We start from the raw sequence: 16,968 nt of genomic DNA on the forward strand, positions 1-16,968 counted from the left end.
AAACTTTGAGGTTCGCCGATGACATTGTAATTCTGTCAGAGACAGCAAAGGATCTGGAAGAGCAGTTGAAAGCAATGGACAGTGTCTTGAAAGGAGGATATAAGATGAACACCAACAAAAGCAAAATGAGGATAATGTAATGTAGTTTAGTTAGCTTGGATGATGCTGAGGGAATTAGATTAGGAAATGAGACACTTAAAGTAGTAAATGAGTCTTGCTATTTGGGGAGCAAAATAACTGATGATGGTCGAAGTAGAGAGGATATAAAATGTAGACTGGCAATGGCAAGTAAAGTGTTTCTGAAGAAAAGAAATTTGTTAACATCGAGTATTGATTTAAGTGCCAGGAAGTCGTTTGTGAAAGTATTTGTATGGAGTGTAGCCATGTACAGAAGTGAAACATGGACAATAAATAGTTTAGACATGAAGAGAACAGAAGCTTTCAAAATGTGGCGCTACAGAAGAATGCTGAAGATTAGATGGGTAGATCACATAACCAATGAGGAGGTATTAAATAGAATTGGGGAGAAGATGAGTTTGTGGCACAACTTGACTAGAAGAAGGGATCAGTTGGTAGGACATGTTCTGAGGCATCAAGGGATCACCAATTTAGTATTGGAGGGCAGCATGGAGGGTAAAAATCGTAGAGGGAGACCAAGAGATGAATACGCTAAGCAGATTCAGAAGGATGTAGGCTGCAGTAGGTACTGGGAGATGAAGCTTGCACAGGATAGAGTAGCATGGAGAGCTGCATTAAACCAGTCTCAGGACTGAAGACCACAACAACAACAAAAACAACAACAACAATATATGTTTATAATTATTTTTGATGTAATTACTACACAAACATGAGGGAAGCAGCAGGCTCTATGCTAGTAAACTTATAAAATAAATCTGGTGTATGTTTATGTTTCTGGCTGTCTTTTCCTGTTTATAGGCTTTGACATAGTGTGAAATTTAAAATCTTAAAAGATAGCCCTGTGGACGTCCTTGTTTCCTAAAGATTTCTTTTCAGGAGCTGCTTTCTAAGATTTGGTAACTCATCTGAAATGTAGTTGGCCACCTGAGGCATATAGTTACATTCTGAGATTCTCTTTTTTAGTAATTTAATCTGACTGCTGACAGTGTTAGATGCCAAATGCTATTTTTTTTAAATTTTACTCATCTTGGCTCCTGACTAAAATGAGCTACTAATTGCAGCTGTTCTAAAATTGTATTTAAACACATTGGTCACTGTGAAAGCACTTAACTAATTACTGTTAATTTATTCTGTTGCCTTTTATGGTGGCAACTGTTTTTCATATTTCATTATTTTTGTTTCATTATTCTGAGTCTTTACCAGGGCAGGAAAGGGTATAAACTGATTTTCTAAACTGGCTACCTGGAACATTAAGAGAGATAAAACTTCTTGTTGTTTTTTATGTTTGATCTTATTGTTAAATAGTCTAATTGAAACTGTACCAATTTATTTGATCCAGCATCTTACCACTGTCCTGTCTAGCTCCCCACTGTTTCAGTGTTCATTCACACTGCACAAATTGACAGCTCTTAAACAGCTCAAAAAGAGTGCAATAGCTTGTGTTTCTCAGCTACTGTTAAGGGGGGATGTAACGGAAAAAGTAAACATGTATTTAAAAAATCATTACGGCCATATTTATTAATGTACAAATCTAAAATTTTGTATGTGTAAAGCAAAAGAACTGTGTTTTAAGAGAAAAATATAAAATATTCAGGATTAATATTTTGCCAAAAATTAAAAATTTTAATTTTTCATTGTCTTTTTAATAAAAACCTGTTACTCAGATTCCAATAATGGAATTAATCTGAAAATTTTATCGTAGTATTCTGAGAAAGTTATAAGACCACTGAACTACAGTTATTAATTTATGGTACAAATTGTATCATTAACAGAGTTTTTAATTTTGCATGTCCAAAATTAGCTTTTTTTCTATATACCTTATGTGATCAAAAGTATCCAGACACCCCCAGAAACATACATTTTTTATAATAGGTGCATTGTGCTGCCACCTACTGCCAGGTACTTCTTATCAGTGACGTCAGTAGGCATTAGACATCGTGAGAGAGCGGCATAGGGGAAACGGCTGAACTCACAGACTTGGAACATGTTCAGGTGATTGGATGTAACTTGTGTTGTACATCTGTATGTGAGAGTTCCACACTCCTAAACATCCCTAGATCCACTGCTTCCAATGTGATACTGAAGTGGAAAAAGTGAAGGGACACATACAGCACAAAAGCGTACAGGCCAACCTCGTCTGTTGACTGACAGAGACTGCTGACGGTTGAAGAGAGTCATAATGTGTAATAGGCAGACATCTATCCAGACCATCACACAGGAATTCCAAACTGCATCAGGATCTACTGCAAGTACTATGACAGTTAGACGGGAGATGATAAAACTTGGATTTCATGGTTGAGCAGATGCTCATAAGCCACATATCATGCAGGTAAATGCCAAACAACGCCTTGCTTGGTGTAAGGAGCATAAACATTGGCTGATTGAACACTGGGAAAAACGTTGTGTGGAGTTATGAATCATGGTACACAATGTGGCAATCTGATGTCAGGCTGTGGGTATGGCAAATGCCCAGTGAATGTCATTTGCCAGCTTGTGTAGTGCCAACAGTAAAATTCAGAGACAGCGGTGTTATATTGTGGTCGTGTTTTCATGGGGGGAGCTTGCACCCCTTGTTGTTTTGCATGGCACTTTCACAGCAGAGGACTACATCAATGTTTTAAGCACCTTCTTACTTCCCTCTGCTGAGGAGCAATTCAGGGAGGGCGATTGCATCTTTCAACACAATCGATCACCTTTTCATAATGCACGGACTATAGCAGAGTGGTTACACAACAATAACATCCCTGTAATGGACTGTCCTGCACAGAGATCTGACTTGAATCCCACAGAACACCTTTGGGATGTTTTGGCACTCCAACTTCATGCCAGGCCTCACTAACCGACATTGATGCCTCTCGTCAGTGCAGCAGTCCATAAAGAATGGTCTGCCATTCCTGAAGAAACCTTTCAGCACCTGACTGAATGAATGTCTGTGAGAGTGGAAGCTGTCATCAAGACGAAGGGTGGGCCAACATCATATTGAATTCCAGCATTACTGATGGAGGGCACCACGGACTTGTCAGTCATTTTCAGCCAGGTTGCTGGATACTTTTGATCACATAGTGTATAATCACCTAAAAATCAGAATGTAATTACAGGATCTCATATTTTTTAGTTCCAGTGAGACAGCAACATGTTGCAAATCAGTTTCTGAAAATTTCATAGCATTAGTGCATATACTTTTTGAGGAAAGGTTTCTAATAATGCAAAAAGTGTAAAACAGAGAAAATGAGGTTCAAAATATTTTATTCCCATACTTATACATCTAATAAGCTTAACTCCATTTTAAAATCTTCCATGCTGATACTCCTCATCCTCCAGCTTTCTCTTCTCTCCTCTTTGAATCTGCCTGGCCTGTATTTGCAACTAAGACACTAATCTGTCAGCTTTCTTGACCCTGCTCTCGTTGATGGTGTAAAATGCTTTTGTTGTAAACACACCAGGATCTATACCAACTGTCTTCAGCACTTCAGTTCTACCATTATGTCCATTATTGTAACATAAAATTGCGTCATGGACACCTATTTTGAGTACTTCAAGTCCACAGAATGTCATTTTTGAGCATCTAATTCAAATTAAATTATTGAGACCTTCATCTGCATTTTGTGTCTTTCCATGAAGACACTTCCTCAATAAATCAGGGTTTGCAAGAAACCTGAATGTGGGCTTTTGCATTCATAACAGGTTCTGGTAATGAGTGTTTATGTGAATGTGTCTTGTTTCTGTTGTTGAACACAAATCGTCTTTCAGACACAAATTGTGCATTGGTGTTTGGTCAGTGGATAGTTTGTGGATAAAAATTGCCCACACAGCATGCCTCATTTTTCTGATAGCTCTCCCATAAAATAACTGAAATGAATCAATTTCTTTCAGAGTGAGTCTGCCTTCTCCTCCTAGTGATTTTCCATCCTCAAGTACTTCACATTTCTTCTCTTTTAGCAAGCGATGAAGCCTACCACCAAGCCTCTTTCGGATGTGCCAACACATTCCAACTTTTGTGTTATTGTATTGTACAGAGTTTTATCTGTTACAGCTTTGAACGAAGAGGAGTCCCCGTCACTAAGATATTTAGTACATCTAACACCATACTGGTCCTCAGATCTGGAGAACATCCTCACAACTGCAGCAGCCTCCATGCCCCCACTTGAGCCACTATAATTTTTAGGGCATGCTACAGCATGCTTTTCTTGCTACAGTTTCTCACTGTCTTCATTGTTGGACATTTTCCGTGTTGCACACTGGCGGCAGGACTTAGACATTATTTCTACATCTAAAACTTTACCTGATCCAATACCAATAACAGATGCAACTCCATACAGAGGTATGTGACCCCTTTTGAGGCAGGTCCCATGTACAGACACACGCAGGTCAGTAACATTTGTAGGAAATTCAATGTCATGTATATCTACCCCAGGATCTATTTCTTTTTGTTTAATTCCACTGCTTTGGCAGTATAGCTTACAGCATCAGACAATTCTTTATTTATTTTTTCAAACCTTGCATAAGGTGGAGGCATGTTCAGAAAGCCACACAATAAATTACCACCTTCCCTGCTGTGCCCAAGGCATCTCAGAGTATATGCTAACCTAAAATTGCTGTTATTGGTACCAGTGTCAGTTGTTTTGGAGGAGGAAAATGAAAATTCATAGTCACATGAATTAGAAATTAATTTAAAATCACAAGCTATTCCTGCTCTTCTTTCTTCAACAACAATCATGCATTCTGTATTTTTACAGCTAACACCTAAACATGAAAACTATATAGCCTGACACAGAAGCTCTAAATCAATAAGTCTGAATCCAGTGGAATCCATATCAACATCATTCATGCACCTGTACAATTCTCCCTTTATTTCAAGTTAATTTTTTGGAGAGCTTACATTTTAATGAACACATGGTTCAGTACATGAACGATTTAGTTCTCATTTAAGAATGTGTTTTGTAATTTTGCACTAGGCTGTTAAAGTAATTCAAAGGAGGACACCAGAACTTCTGCAGAAGCAGAAATTACAATTGGCAATCCGCAATCCTCATGACTTTATCATTGGAATAATCTTCTTCTTGCTCCATGTTAATGATCATTCATTTTATTCGGGCCATGTAGTTGACTTCTATCTTTTCCTGTGATAAAACTATTGTTGTCAACTGAGCAGGGAAGGATCAACACTGGAGATACTGAATGCTGGATTTTGTGAAAAATTTTAACTGGTTTTCCATAAATGGACTAGCTTTAAACTTCAAAGAAGGAAAAAAAGGAAAAAACTTGCAATGCTATTCTCAATCTGCTGTCTCTTGCATTCGTAACTTACTCTCTAGCACTCCATCTTTGATACAGTTTGAATGTTTTACTAAAGACCCCATACAGGAGGGAGCCATTTGGATGAGAATTCTCTATACCATTCAGTTGATATTGAAGTGAGCATTTGTTTGAAATATTGACTACAATTTATGACTAATATTTTGTTTTCCCCTATCCTACGAATCTTAACTAAAATATTCAGGAAATATATGACAGTTTATATTTTAATAATCCAATAAATTGATGTCTGAGTCTTATCCAGAACATTGGTGGTTGACATTGCTCTTGAAGTTACTAAAGACAAGTAACAAGATTATTTCCATGTAAGGTGTGTACTGCTGCAATGAGTAACAGTATGTAGCAGTAATTAGAGGGAGTAATGGAGTGAAAGAAGTAAATACTGCAGTGTTAATGAATATTTGCCATTGAGGAATGACTAAAATTCTATGTACAACAACAACAACAACAACAACTACTACTACTACTACTACTACTACTACTACTAATAATAATAATAATAATAATAATGGTAATGCAACACTTAGTTACTTACCGTCAGCATCTTCCACAGCATATGTTCCATTTTGCACAGGAAGCCTGACATAGTAGGATGATACTTGGCTTAAAGGATTATACACAGTCACCACAAAATTCTCAGAGGTCTCAGATATTTCGCACTGACTTATGTTGCTCAGGAGGCATGATGAGAATGAAAGTGTGGAATTGCCACCTGAAGAGATCTTTCTGTAAATGGAAATAGCATATTATTTATTTGCCAAAAATATTTCCATTTCTTGTTTACTATCATAATAAAAGTATAAACTGTTCTGTTTTCACCATAATGTAATTTTTTACATATTTGTTCTCCCAAGAGTGAAGACATTCTAACAGAAGTGTTACCTACTTCAGTGCCCTGTCAACAATATTTCCGCAACCCTGAAATCCGTCATAAAGCATGCGATTATAGTCATCGGCCACATTCTGTTTTGCTGTCCCCGTGATGGCATCATGATGCTGAAGGACTCCCATGGTTTCTCGTAAATTATCTAAATCTTCACTGTAGGTGTCTTCAACATCTGCCAAGGCGTATAGTTGTTTGCAGACCTGCAGTAATTTTGTTTGCATTGTAAGAGGTATTTATTTCTCAAGATTGTGGGATATTTTGAAACTTTGAAATACGTTTTAAAATTTTCCTTCCAATCTACATTTTTACTTACCTGAAGGAAGTTATTTCCTCGTCTTTCAAAATATTTACTAGTGGCTCTAGAAGTGAAATATCCTGTCCAGTACTCATGAGAATCACTGGCATAAGGAAAGAAATCATCTTCTTTTAGTTCCCATGTTATATTTGCCTCATTAACAGCTTTCAAGTAACATGATGGTGTTGAGTACAATGCATTTAGTCTACCTCCATCTGCTTGCAAATCATTCACATACCTGGTAAACATATTATCAAATCATAAATATATTTCTCCACAGATTTTCATCATCAGTTTATTTACATTGGTGTTTTGTTACTGAGACATGGTGTTCCAGCCTCAGTAATAATCAAGTTTAGTTACTGTGTCTAATCATTTACATGTGAAAGTATTCCTGCAAATACATTCTATTTCTACCAACAGAAGCATAGCAGAATTTTCAGGGAAGAAATACTTTGGAAAAAACATATTAGTTTCTCAGACATATGTTAGGTAACTACTAGATTTGTCTTTGCTGCTTAATTGCTACTTTTTACTCTATATTTACACAACTCCTCTGACAACTGACAAACATTAACAGTAATGTAAGCAACGTGATGTGTTGTGCCTAAACAGATTAAAATGTTTCCCAGTAGTTAAGTGCAGTAATATGTATGGGGTTGTGTTGTTTTGGGGGAGGAGACCCGACAGCGAGGTCATCGGTCTCATCGGATAAGGGAAGGATGGGGAAGGTAGTCACCCGTGCCCTTTGAAGGGACCATTCTGTCATTTGCCTGGAGCAATTTAGGGAAATCATGGAAAACCTAAATCAGGATGGCTGGACATGGGATTGAACCATCATCCTCCCGAATGTGAGTCCAGTGTGCTAACCACTGTGCCACCTCACTCGGTTAATATTTATGATGAAACAACTGGTGCAGTATGCCAGTGAAAAGCCCTTGTGCACTGTCCATCATGAGCATTTCAAATTGTAGGCTATATGTAATAAGAACTCACAGAAATGGAAATTCTATCACAGAGATAGAAAAGATATTCACACCACAAAGTAAAGCCATTTGGATCATTTTTAAAAAGAGAGAAAAGAATCTTATTGAAATTGTTTTAAGGACCTTAATATTGCAGCTTCTCCTTCAGTATATGTGTATATTTAAGACTAGTGTGGTTGCCTTATAAGATCCCACAAAACTGGAGACCAATGTGATCATAGATACACACAACAACAGCTACCGGAAATAAATGAGGTGCCTTCCAAATAGACAGCAAAAAAAGGTGTCAGGCAACAGATAGGTTTCTGTCAACCTAAAATCTTAGTGCCCTGCCCCTTTTTTCCAACCTTTCCCTACCTTATCATCATTCTTCCTTGATGAAGGAAGTAACCTTTTCAAAGGACAGATATAGGTTCTTCTTGCTACATTTAACTGTGATTATTTGTAATTCTTGGAATTTAGTGTCCAGAAGAAAAGTATTCACCAGTCATTCTGTCTAGTAATTTTACAGTTCTGTAAAGTGAAATTTCCTTATTGATAAAATAATCATTCACGTTATGAGATATTACTAGTAAAGTGTGATCTATTTGGTTTTAGAACTGTTTTTTAACCCTTTAGACATTTGATACACATTACCCCTTCAGTAGTGATGGTTATTCATCTCTAATTGAGGCTACATTGTTTGATTTTTCTATTTGCTAGTGAGAACTTCATAAGAATACTGCTCACTGTGAGGCTATTTCTCTTAGTATAGGTTTCTATCTTGCTTGTAAGAGAGATGGTAAAGCCAAGTTCCTCCTTCTGCATATAATATAAGACATCACTATGACATGTAATGCCAGTTGCAGAAGCTGACAGTGATGCTGACTATTGGTCAGACCTCAGGTGATGAATTTGGTGTTAGTCAGACAAGATCCCAGACTTGCTGGGTACAACCCTTGTGATACTCACTCTTTGGCAGCATTCGTGTAGCACATGGAGACAGAGGAATTCTATTTACCCCCTCCCAGATTCCAAACTGTTAATTCCTGCCCCTGTTGTCCATGTTGAGCCACTTCACCCAAATTATTAAGTAATATTTCCATCATTACACCATCTGCACCTCTCGTTTGCATATTGTAAACTTTTTCTGCTTATTATGAACTCTTGAGATTCAACACTTTTTTAATCTCTGTTTCAGTGAACTCTACTGCATTAATCACTTAGATTTTATTTAACACTAGTATGTGTATTCTACCATGCAGTTACCACTTACTTTATTAATTTGTCCAAGTTGACAAACCAAGCTGCAGCTTCTTGGTAATGGAAATCTCCTCCCATTGTGACAAGAATGTGGTCAGTCTTCTTATGTGATGCCTGTTCTTCTACATATGCAACAAAATCTGAGATCTGGCACAAACAAAATTAAGCAATTAAATTTATGACTTTCTTAATATCAGCTCTAAGCTGAGACTTGCAGCAGTTAACAAAATCACTACACATAGAATAAAAATTACTGAAATTGACCCAAGTAACTAATAGCACACAGACATTGTTTGGTATTGGTATTAATCATCTGCAGAGAAGTGACCAAAATATTATTAATAATGAACAGAAATAAAATAGTATTCTCACAATCGGGAGCTTGTATTTGGTATTTGAACTGTTGTTGCCAAAAATCATGTAAAGGTACAGTACTATCCAGAAGAGTAACATCAATACATGAGAGAATATTTCATAAACTGCATGTTGGAAGAGCTACAGATAAATGTAAAGCTTAATAACACAGTGTTTGGCATATGGGAATGTGACTGAAAATGTTCTGTAACTGAAGGTACACTATTGGGGAAGAAAAATGTTAGCTCTCTGCTATGGCAGCCAAACAGTTAGAGAGTATGATGACTTCTGGCTCCCATGCATGACTGGGAGTCATGTGGAATACTCTCCTTGAGGTGGTTCAAGAGTTCTGCTAATGGCTGATCTCCATTCCAGGGAATCAACAGCATGAAAGAGTACTTGGTTGTGGGCTGCAATTTGCTACACAATGCATGCTGTATATGTATCAGTTCTGGAGATCTCACTGGCTTTTCCATTCAGTGTAATTGTGTTATATATCTTCACTTGTGAGGAATTCATTTGTCAGATCAACTCAATGGGGATAATTTAACATCCATGATCATCAAGTATGGAATGATGGCACAACTGAAAAGTTATAGATTTGGTTGCAATATCTCATTGCTGTACTTCATGGCACTGCCAGTACTCCTTCAGTCACTGACTAGTTCATGTAATCTCCATGGATCAAACTATCAAACTAGTCTCATTTCCCAATGTCCCTGTACTTGCTACTACTACCCGGCCACACTTTACAGTAGCAAGAATAATTCTGACCAAAGCCATTGGAGAACTCTTCAAAAACTGTTAAATTTGTTGATAATACAAGTATACTGATGAAGGGCCCAAACACATCCAATCCAGATATAGCAAGTGGAATAATGGAACAGACTTACAACTGGTTCCTAGCAAAAAGCTTAATATCTTACCAAGCTTATGTCATAATTTTACAAAGAGACAGGATGGTTGACCAGAATTTATTTCTGGAAGGAGAAATTCCAGTTGTTGGGATAGACACACTTGAAAATGAAAAAAAAGAAGCTGCTCATAATTTTGAGAATGATAATTTCCTCCTTCAGGGAAGAAAGAGAAATGATTTATGGAATGTTAGAAAGGAGGATCAGGTCACACAGAACCCGGGATGAGAGATTCCCACATGTTGTCAGGATGACAGGAAACAAAGATCAAACCCACTAAATTAAGCTCTGTGTTTGGAATTTCAAAGCATTCAGGTGGATAACAAATTGAGGTGAAACCATCATGTGGAAAAGTTAACCAGAATGCTTGATTACACCTGCACCACACTTATAAATCCCTCCCACTGCATTCACCTGCAGACAGGGCCATACCAAGGGAAGGGGCTGGTAAGAGAGACACAGGCACAGTGGAGGTGCAAAAGTTGACCAGAAAGGGGGTGGGGGAAGAGAGAGACAAGGGGAAAAGAGAGAGAAGGGGAAGAGAGAGAGAGAGAGAGAGAGAGGAAGGCAGGGAGGGAGGGAGAGAGAGAGATCATTGCCTACAAGGAGATACCTTTCCCTTGGCCCACTACTGTAAACTCATGCTGTTGTCTCAGTGTCATTTCTACAGCGTCATTTCACCAAAGCAGCATAACAAAGAAACAACTACTAACAAAGAGATGTCTATTGCTTGTATGTTTTGTGTGGCAACAGTGTGCTCAGTTCACACAGCTACCACTTACACAGATTACTCCTTATCAGAAATGTAATTCTTGTTGCTGCATCGCTATGGTGTCACACAGTTTCATAGGTAGTGAGCAGGTCCTGAAGTAAATATGCTATTTGACTAGATGCTTACAATTTTTGTTGCTTTCTGCTTATTGAGGACTGGAGTGAGATGTGATAGAGGAAGCAAGCAGAGACAGTGGAGAGGATGTATAATTAACATGCCACTCAAGTTAGTACTTTTCTTGGACCCCAGCTTTGGCTGATATCATCTGCTATGTAAGTAAAAAAGGAATTCAAGAATAAGCTTTCTGTGGCTGATCAATAATATTATGGGAGTTGTCTGGTCATCATGCATTTGGTTAACTATACACTGTACATCTAAGTTGAAATCATGTAAACAGTCATATGCTCTTCCAGCTATACTCTGCATTGCTCTAGCATCAGGTGTTATAAGATCACTGGAAGTAGGTCTTACTTATGTATTAGGTATTTTGTTGTTATTCTACACTCATCAAAAAATAATTTTGCATCATTTCAGTTCCAAGAGTTCCGGAACCTGTACAGAACATTGGAATTGAGATCAATATAAACATCATTTCCACCCTTTTTATTACTCATGAAAACCACACATTGCATGTTGTACCACCATACAGAGGTGATGATCCAGATTGCTGTACACACCAATACCTCTAATACCCAGAATCATGTCCTCTTGGATTGATACAAGCCTGTATTCATCATGGCACACTATCCACAAGTTCATCAAGGCACCGTTGGTCCAGATTGTCCCACTCCTCAATGGCGATTTGGCATAGATCCCTCAGAGTGGTTGGTGGGTCACATCAGCAATGAACAGCCCTTTTCAATCTATCCCAGGCATGTTCGATAGGGTTCATGTTTGGAGAACATGCTAACCACTCTAGTCAAGCAATGTTGTTATCCTGAAGGAAGTCATTCACAAGATGTGCATGATGGGGGTGCAAATTGTCCCACATGAAGAGGAGTGCCTCACCAATATGCTGCTGATATGGTTGCACTATCAGTTAGATGATGGCATTCATGTATCAGCCAGCCATTACGGTGCCTTCCATGACCACCAGCGGTGTACATCGGCCCCACATAATACCACCCCAAAACAGCTGGAAACCTCCACCTTGCTGCACTTGCTGGACACTGTGTCTAAGGCATTCAGCCTGAGCGGGTTGCCTCCAAACACGTCTCCGATGATTGTCTGGTTGAAGGCACAAGTGACACTCATCAGTGAAGGGAATGAGATGCCAATCCTGAGTGGTCCATTCGGCATGTTGTTGGGCACATCTGTACTGTGTTGCATTGTGTCATGGTTGCAAAGATGGACCTTGCCATGGATGTCAGGAGTGAAATTGCACATCATCCAGCCTGTTGCGCACAGTTTGAGTCTTAACATGACATCCTGTGGCTGCATGAAAAGCATTATTCAACATGGTGTTGCTGCTGTCAGGGTTCCTCCGAGCCATAATCTGAAGGTAGCATTCATCCACTGCAGTATTAGTCCTTGGGCAGCCTGAGTGAAGCATGTCATCAACAGTTCCTTTCACTCTGTATCTCCTCCATGTTCGAACAACATTCAAGATGCCTGGACACTTCCCTTGTTGAGAGCCCTTCCTGGCAAAAAAGTAACAATGCTGGACATGATCGAACCATGGTACTGACCATCTAAGCATGACTGAAGTACAGACAACACAAGCCATGTACCTCCTTCCTGGGGAATGACTGGAACTGATCGGCTGTTGGATCCCCTCCGTCTAATAGGCGCTACTCATGCATGGTTGTTTACATCTTTGGGTGGGTTTAGTGACATCTCTGAACAGTCAAAGGGACTGTGTCTGTGATACAATATCCACAGTCAATGTCTATCTTCAGAAGTACTGAGAACCGGGATGATGCAAATATTTTTTTGATGTATGTAGAATGAATGACTAAAGTTTCTTTGCTATGCACTCTACTAAATGTTTAATCTGTATATTTCTTGTATCAAATCTCACTAGATTGTTGGTTTCACTGTGCTTCATTTTTATTCATCTTACTTACAAAATTATGAGATTTGCTTGATCTCTGTAGGGAAAATAGCAGAAAGGTAGTTTTGTGGGAGCTTGGAGGAGATGGGCACAACTTTCACAGTTCTGCCAAGGACACAGGATTATGTCGGTACAGTGGATGTTAGTGTGGTTCTTGAAAGATGAGCCACTGCTTGTGCATAAAAACTTGTGGTTCCAGCACCATCTCATTTTTCACTTGAAGTCTGAGATCATCTGGATTAGTGATTTGGGCAACATTGTATAGGTTGTGGTGGCCCAGTTGTTTGGACTGCATGTTCTCACAATACTACTATCTCTGGGGTCATGAAATCCTTATCTACAAAATCCCTGTGAGATCTGAGGTAGACCTATTGGTGCAGGTTGTGCAACAGATACTAGAGGACCTGGGATTGATGTTGTGTATGGAGGTATTGTATCTATACTGACATTGTTGATCATCACATTGAACCCTACTTGTAAGTGAATCCATATAACAACCACCAGGAGTCAGAGTGTGTTGCAGTACTTTGCGTGTAGTGGGAAAATAGTATGTTTCTGGAAATGACCTCCTTTGCTAAAGTTAATTGTCTTGGATGCCACTACAAGGCCTCAAAGTCTACAAAGGGAATTTAGTTACACCCTGTATACAGCAAAGTAACATAGAATAAGTTAATATGGATCTTTGTCAGTGTGCGCTATTAAAAAATGTATGCATGTAGACTGGAATCATCAGTCAAGAAATCATGTTAACAATTGTTTCGTTATATAGATAAAGGAGATAGCTGCAGCTGAGTTGCATGTTTGATGTACATAATGAAACTGTAGTGTAAAATATATTTTTTGTCAGTTCACTTAAAAATGATTGTTTTGATTAATAGGACACTGCATTTTGTATCACTAAAGTCCCTAGGAATAATCTGTCAGCTTACCCTAGTTTTAACATTGTAATCAGGACTTTTCAGATCATCAATAATGGGCAAGTCATCACAGTTGATGTCAAAACAAAATCCACTTGGTGGATAGTAGGAGTTATTAAAAGTTGCTGCAAATAATCTGGATGATGTACCTGCAAGACACATTTTTTTAAATACACTACACCAAAGAAATCAACAGGTCATAATAAAGAGACAAATTATAAATATATGATCTCTAAGTTTGTGTTAATCAGCTAAAAATGAGGTTAAGATGATAATACAAGACATTAATACAAAAGTGTGTTGATTGTAAAAGATATGCTTTTCATACCAAGATTAGCACTGCCTTGCCATATCATCTCTGTGTTCTTTGTCTTGTATCTCCTCTGACGGTCTTGATAGTCTGATCTAGCAAAGAAGACACCATCATACCCAAGCTGAGCAAAAATGGATGCCATCTCTCTGGAGTGTCCAAATGGATCAATCTGCCATCCTACATGGGGACGACCACATGCCCCAAATGTGTCATTTAGTTTCCTGAAAATTTCACATTTTGTTACAGACCTGTAAGAGTTTGGGGGGTGGGGGGGAAAAATGCAATATTCAAACAACTTTATGAAATGCCACTACCAAAGAGGCCATGGTGTAAATGCCATGGATAATAAAGCAGAAGCAGTAACATCTTCAGTAGCTTTTCATCCCGTACAAATGATCTAATTACACAGCCATATTGCAGAATCAATGTTTTTAGCATGAACAACATACCTGTTGCATACAAGCCTATTTACAGCAAAACATTGATGGATGTTATATTCTGTGGCCAAATGTTTTGACAATGTTGGCAGTATATTACTGAATATGATCAACGGCAATAATCATATTTTTTGCCAGTACCAGGTTCCTTGATACTCTGAAAGGAACAAACATACTGATTTCTTTGAGAGTAAATTTTTGTTATTTAGGGGAGTTCATGCTGACTTTAAATTTCCTGGCAGATAAAAACTGTGTGTTGGAGCAGGACAGGTTCAAGTTCTGGTCTGGCACACAGTTTTGAATATCAAAAATTCATGCTGATTCCTGTTTATTGTTCCCTGTCCTTTGGTTTCCATTCTCGCTAATATCTCATAGATCTCTCTCTCAAAGTTGTGTACCAAATGTGTACTATATTGTCAGATTTCAGCACTCTTCTTTCTCCTCTTTCCTCCCCATCTCTCTCAACATTGGGTACCAGAGGGGTGTTATATTTCCAGGTTATTATTCATCTATATCTATATCATACTCCACAAGCAGGCAGAGAGTACTTTTGGTACCACTAACTGCCCCCCTCCCTCCCCCTCCTTTCTTGTTCCTCTCACAAATGACGTGTGGGAAGAATGGTTATCAGTAAGCCTCTGTATTAGCTCTGACTTCTCAAATTTTCTTGATGTGGTCATTTTGCAAGGTGTATCTGGGAGGAAGTAATGTGTTGTGTGACTCAGCTTAGAAAGTGCTCTCTCAAAATTTCAATAGTAAACATCTTTGGGATGTATAACACATCTCTTGTAACAGCTGTCACTGAGTTTATTGGGCATGTAATGCTCTTGTGCCCCCTAAATGATCCTGTGACAGAACACATTGCTGTTCATTGGATTTTCTCTCTCCCTTCTATCAGTCCTACCTGCTAAGGATACCAGATTGATGAGCAGTTCTCAAGAATCAGTTGAACAAGTATATTGTAAGCCACTTTCTTCATGGATGAGTTGCATTTTCTTAAGATACCTCCTATGATCTCACCCTGGCATCTGCTTTTCCTACTATTTATTTTTTGTGGTTGTTACACTTACTCCTAGACATTTTATAGGGTAGTTGTAGAGTAGTGTCTTTCTTTTCAGGTGTGTGTACAAATGTTACATTTATTTATGTTCATTATTTCTCTTCTTTCTACCTCCCCAGACAGAGTAGCAAAAGCTACTGAAAAAACCATTTTCTTAAGCATTTTTGCTATTTTGCGTACTCTGTTCCTCCATTTTGATGACTAAAATAGCATTCTTTAAATATATTTCATTGTCTTCAAACTGAAATTTCATTTGAACAGAACACGGCAGTACTTTGCCAGGCATGATCATAACAGAGTGACATAACTTTTTTTCCCTCCAAGCTTTGAACTGACTAAACTAACCAGTTAAAGAGGAATCTACAATCAAACACAGAGTCTGAAAGATTTCACATAATTAACATATATGAATCATTGTCAAAGAGGAAAGAAGTAAAAAATGATAGAAAAAAATCCTAGAATCGACAAAATTTAATCTTGAACCTTGCAGACAAACACTTACTATTTATACTCTGAGAATATTGTGATAAGGTAAACAGCATTAGATTTTTGTCTATTTATGCTGAAGATGTTAATATCAGAATAAGTTAGTCAACACAATGAAAAATCAGTACTTTTGAAAGGTCAAAATTATCTGTCAATTTATCATCTACCACAGCAACAACATTCAGGCATTCAACCTCTATTATGAAACACAGAACTTTGAATATCTGCATCATAGTATCAGCCATAAGTCAATAATACAAGTCTGCTGTCTACAAATCATGGTTCATAGATACCATAACAGTGGTTCCTAGTCCACTATATACTGTAGGTCGATCTATAACTGAGTGAGTCAGTCTGTTTGAATGTGGATGGAAAGTAGTGGCATAACATATCGAATTGGACTATGCCCAGCAAAACACTGTGGTATTCAAACCAATCTTTGTGTTGATAACAGCCCCACTTTTATGCCCCAAAAACAGAAGCCACACTGCATTTTTGGTGACATATACGAGAGTTGTATCAATCCAAACAATGCGCAACACTCTCCACACAATCAATTTGGCTTCTGTTCATTCATTATAAACAATAGTACAAGACCCCCACCCCCTCCGCCTCAGTGTCACGGTGCACAAAGAAGACATGCATGGAAATATCTGAAATGGAATGTCGGCCAATGGAGTTGAGTGCTCTTCACCAACAAATGCAGGATTTGGCTGGTGCCTGCTGACCATCACATAAGATCATGGAGGCAACTCAGTACCAGTGCATGTTGTAAACATACAAGGCTGTGTGTTTAGCA

General features: G+C 38.3%; 1 protein-coding gene across 1 annotated transcript in view; it reads right to left on the reverse strand.

Moving 5' to 3' along the window:
* The window catches only part of LOC124621357 (lysosomal alpha-mannosidase-like), a 100,291-nt gene that overhangs the window by 51,500 nt on the left and 31,823 nt on the right, over nt 1–16,968 (reverse strand). The window contains exons 5-10 of the mRNA XM_047147134.1: nt 14,202–14,407; nt 13,886–14,022; nt 8,877–9,010; nt 6,654–6,873; nt 6,341–6,540; nt 5,990–6,180 (exon numbers count right to left, since the gene is read on the reverse strand). Coding sequence (XP_047003090.1) covers nt 5,990–6,180; nt 6,341–6,540; nt 6,654–6,873; nt 8,877–9,010; nt 13,886–14,022; nt 14,202–14,407 — 1,088 coding nt within the window. The remainder of the gene's footprint in view (nt 1–5,989; nt 6,181–6,340; nt 6,541–6,653; nt 6,874–8,876; nt 9,011–13,885; nt 14,023–14,201; nt 14,408–16,968) is intronic.

This window comes from Schistocerca americana, chromosome 1 (genome assembly GCF_021461395.2).
Source record: "Schistocerca americana isolate TAMUIC-IGC-003095 chromosome 1, iqSchAmer2.1, whole genome shotgun sequence".
Taxonomy (NCBI): domain Eukaryota; kingdom Metazoa; phylum Arthropoda; class Insecta; order Orthoptera; family Acrididae; genus Schistocerca; species Schistocerca americana.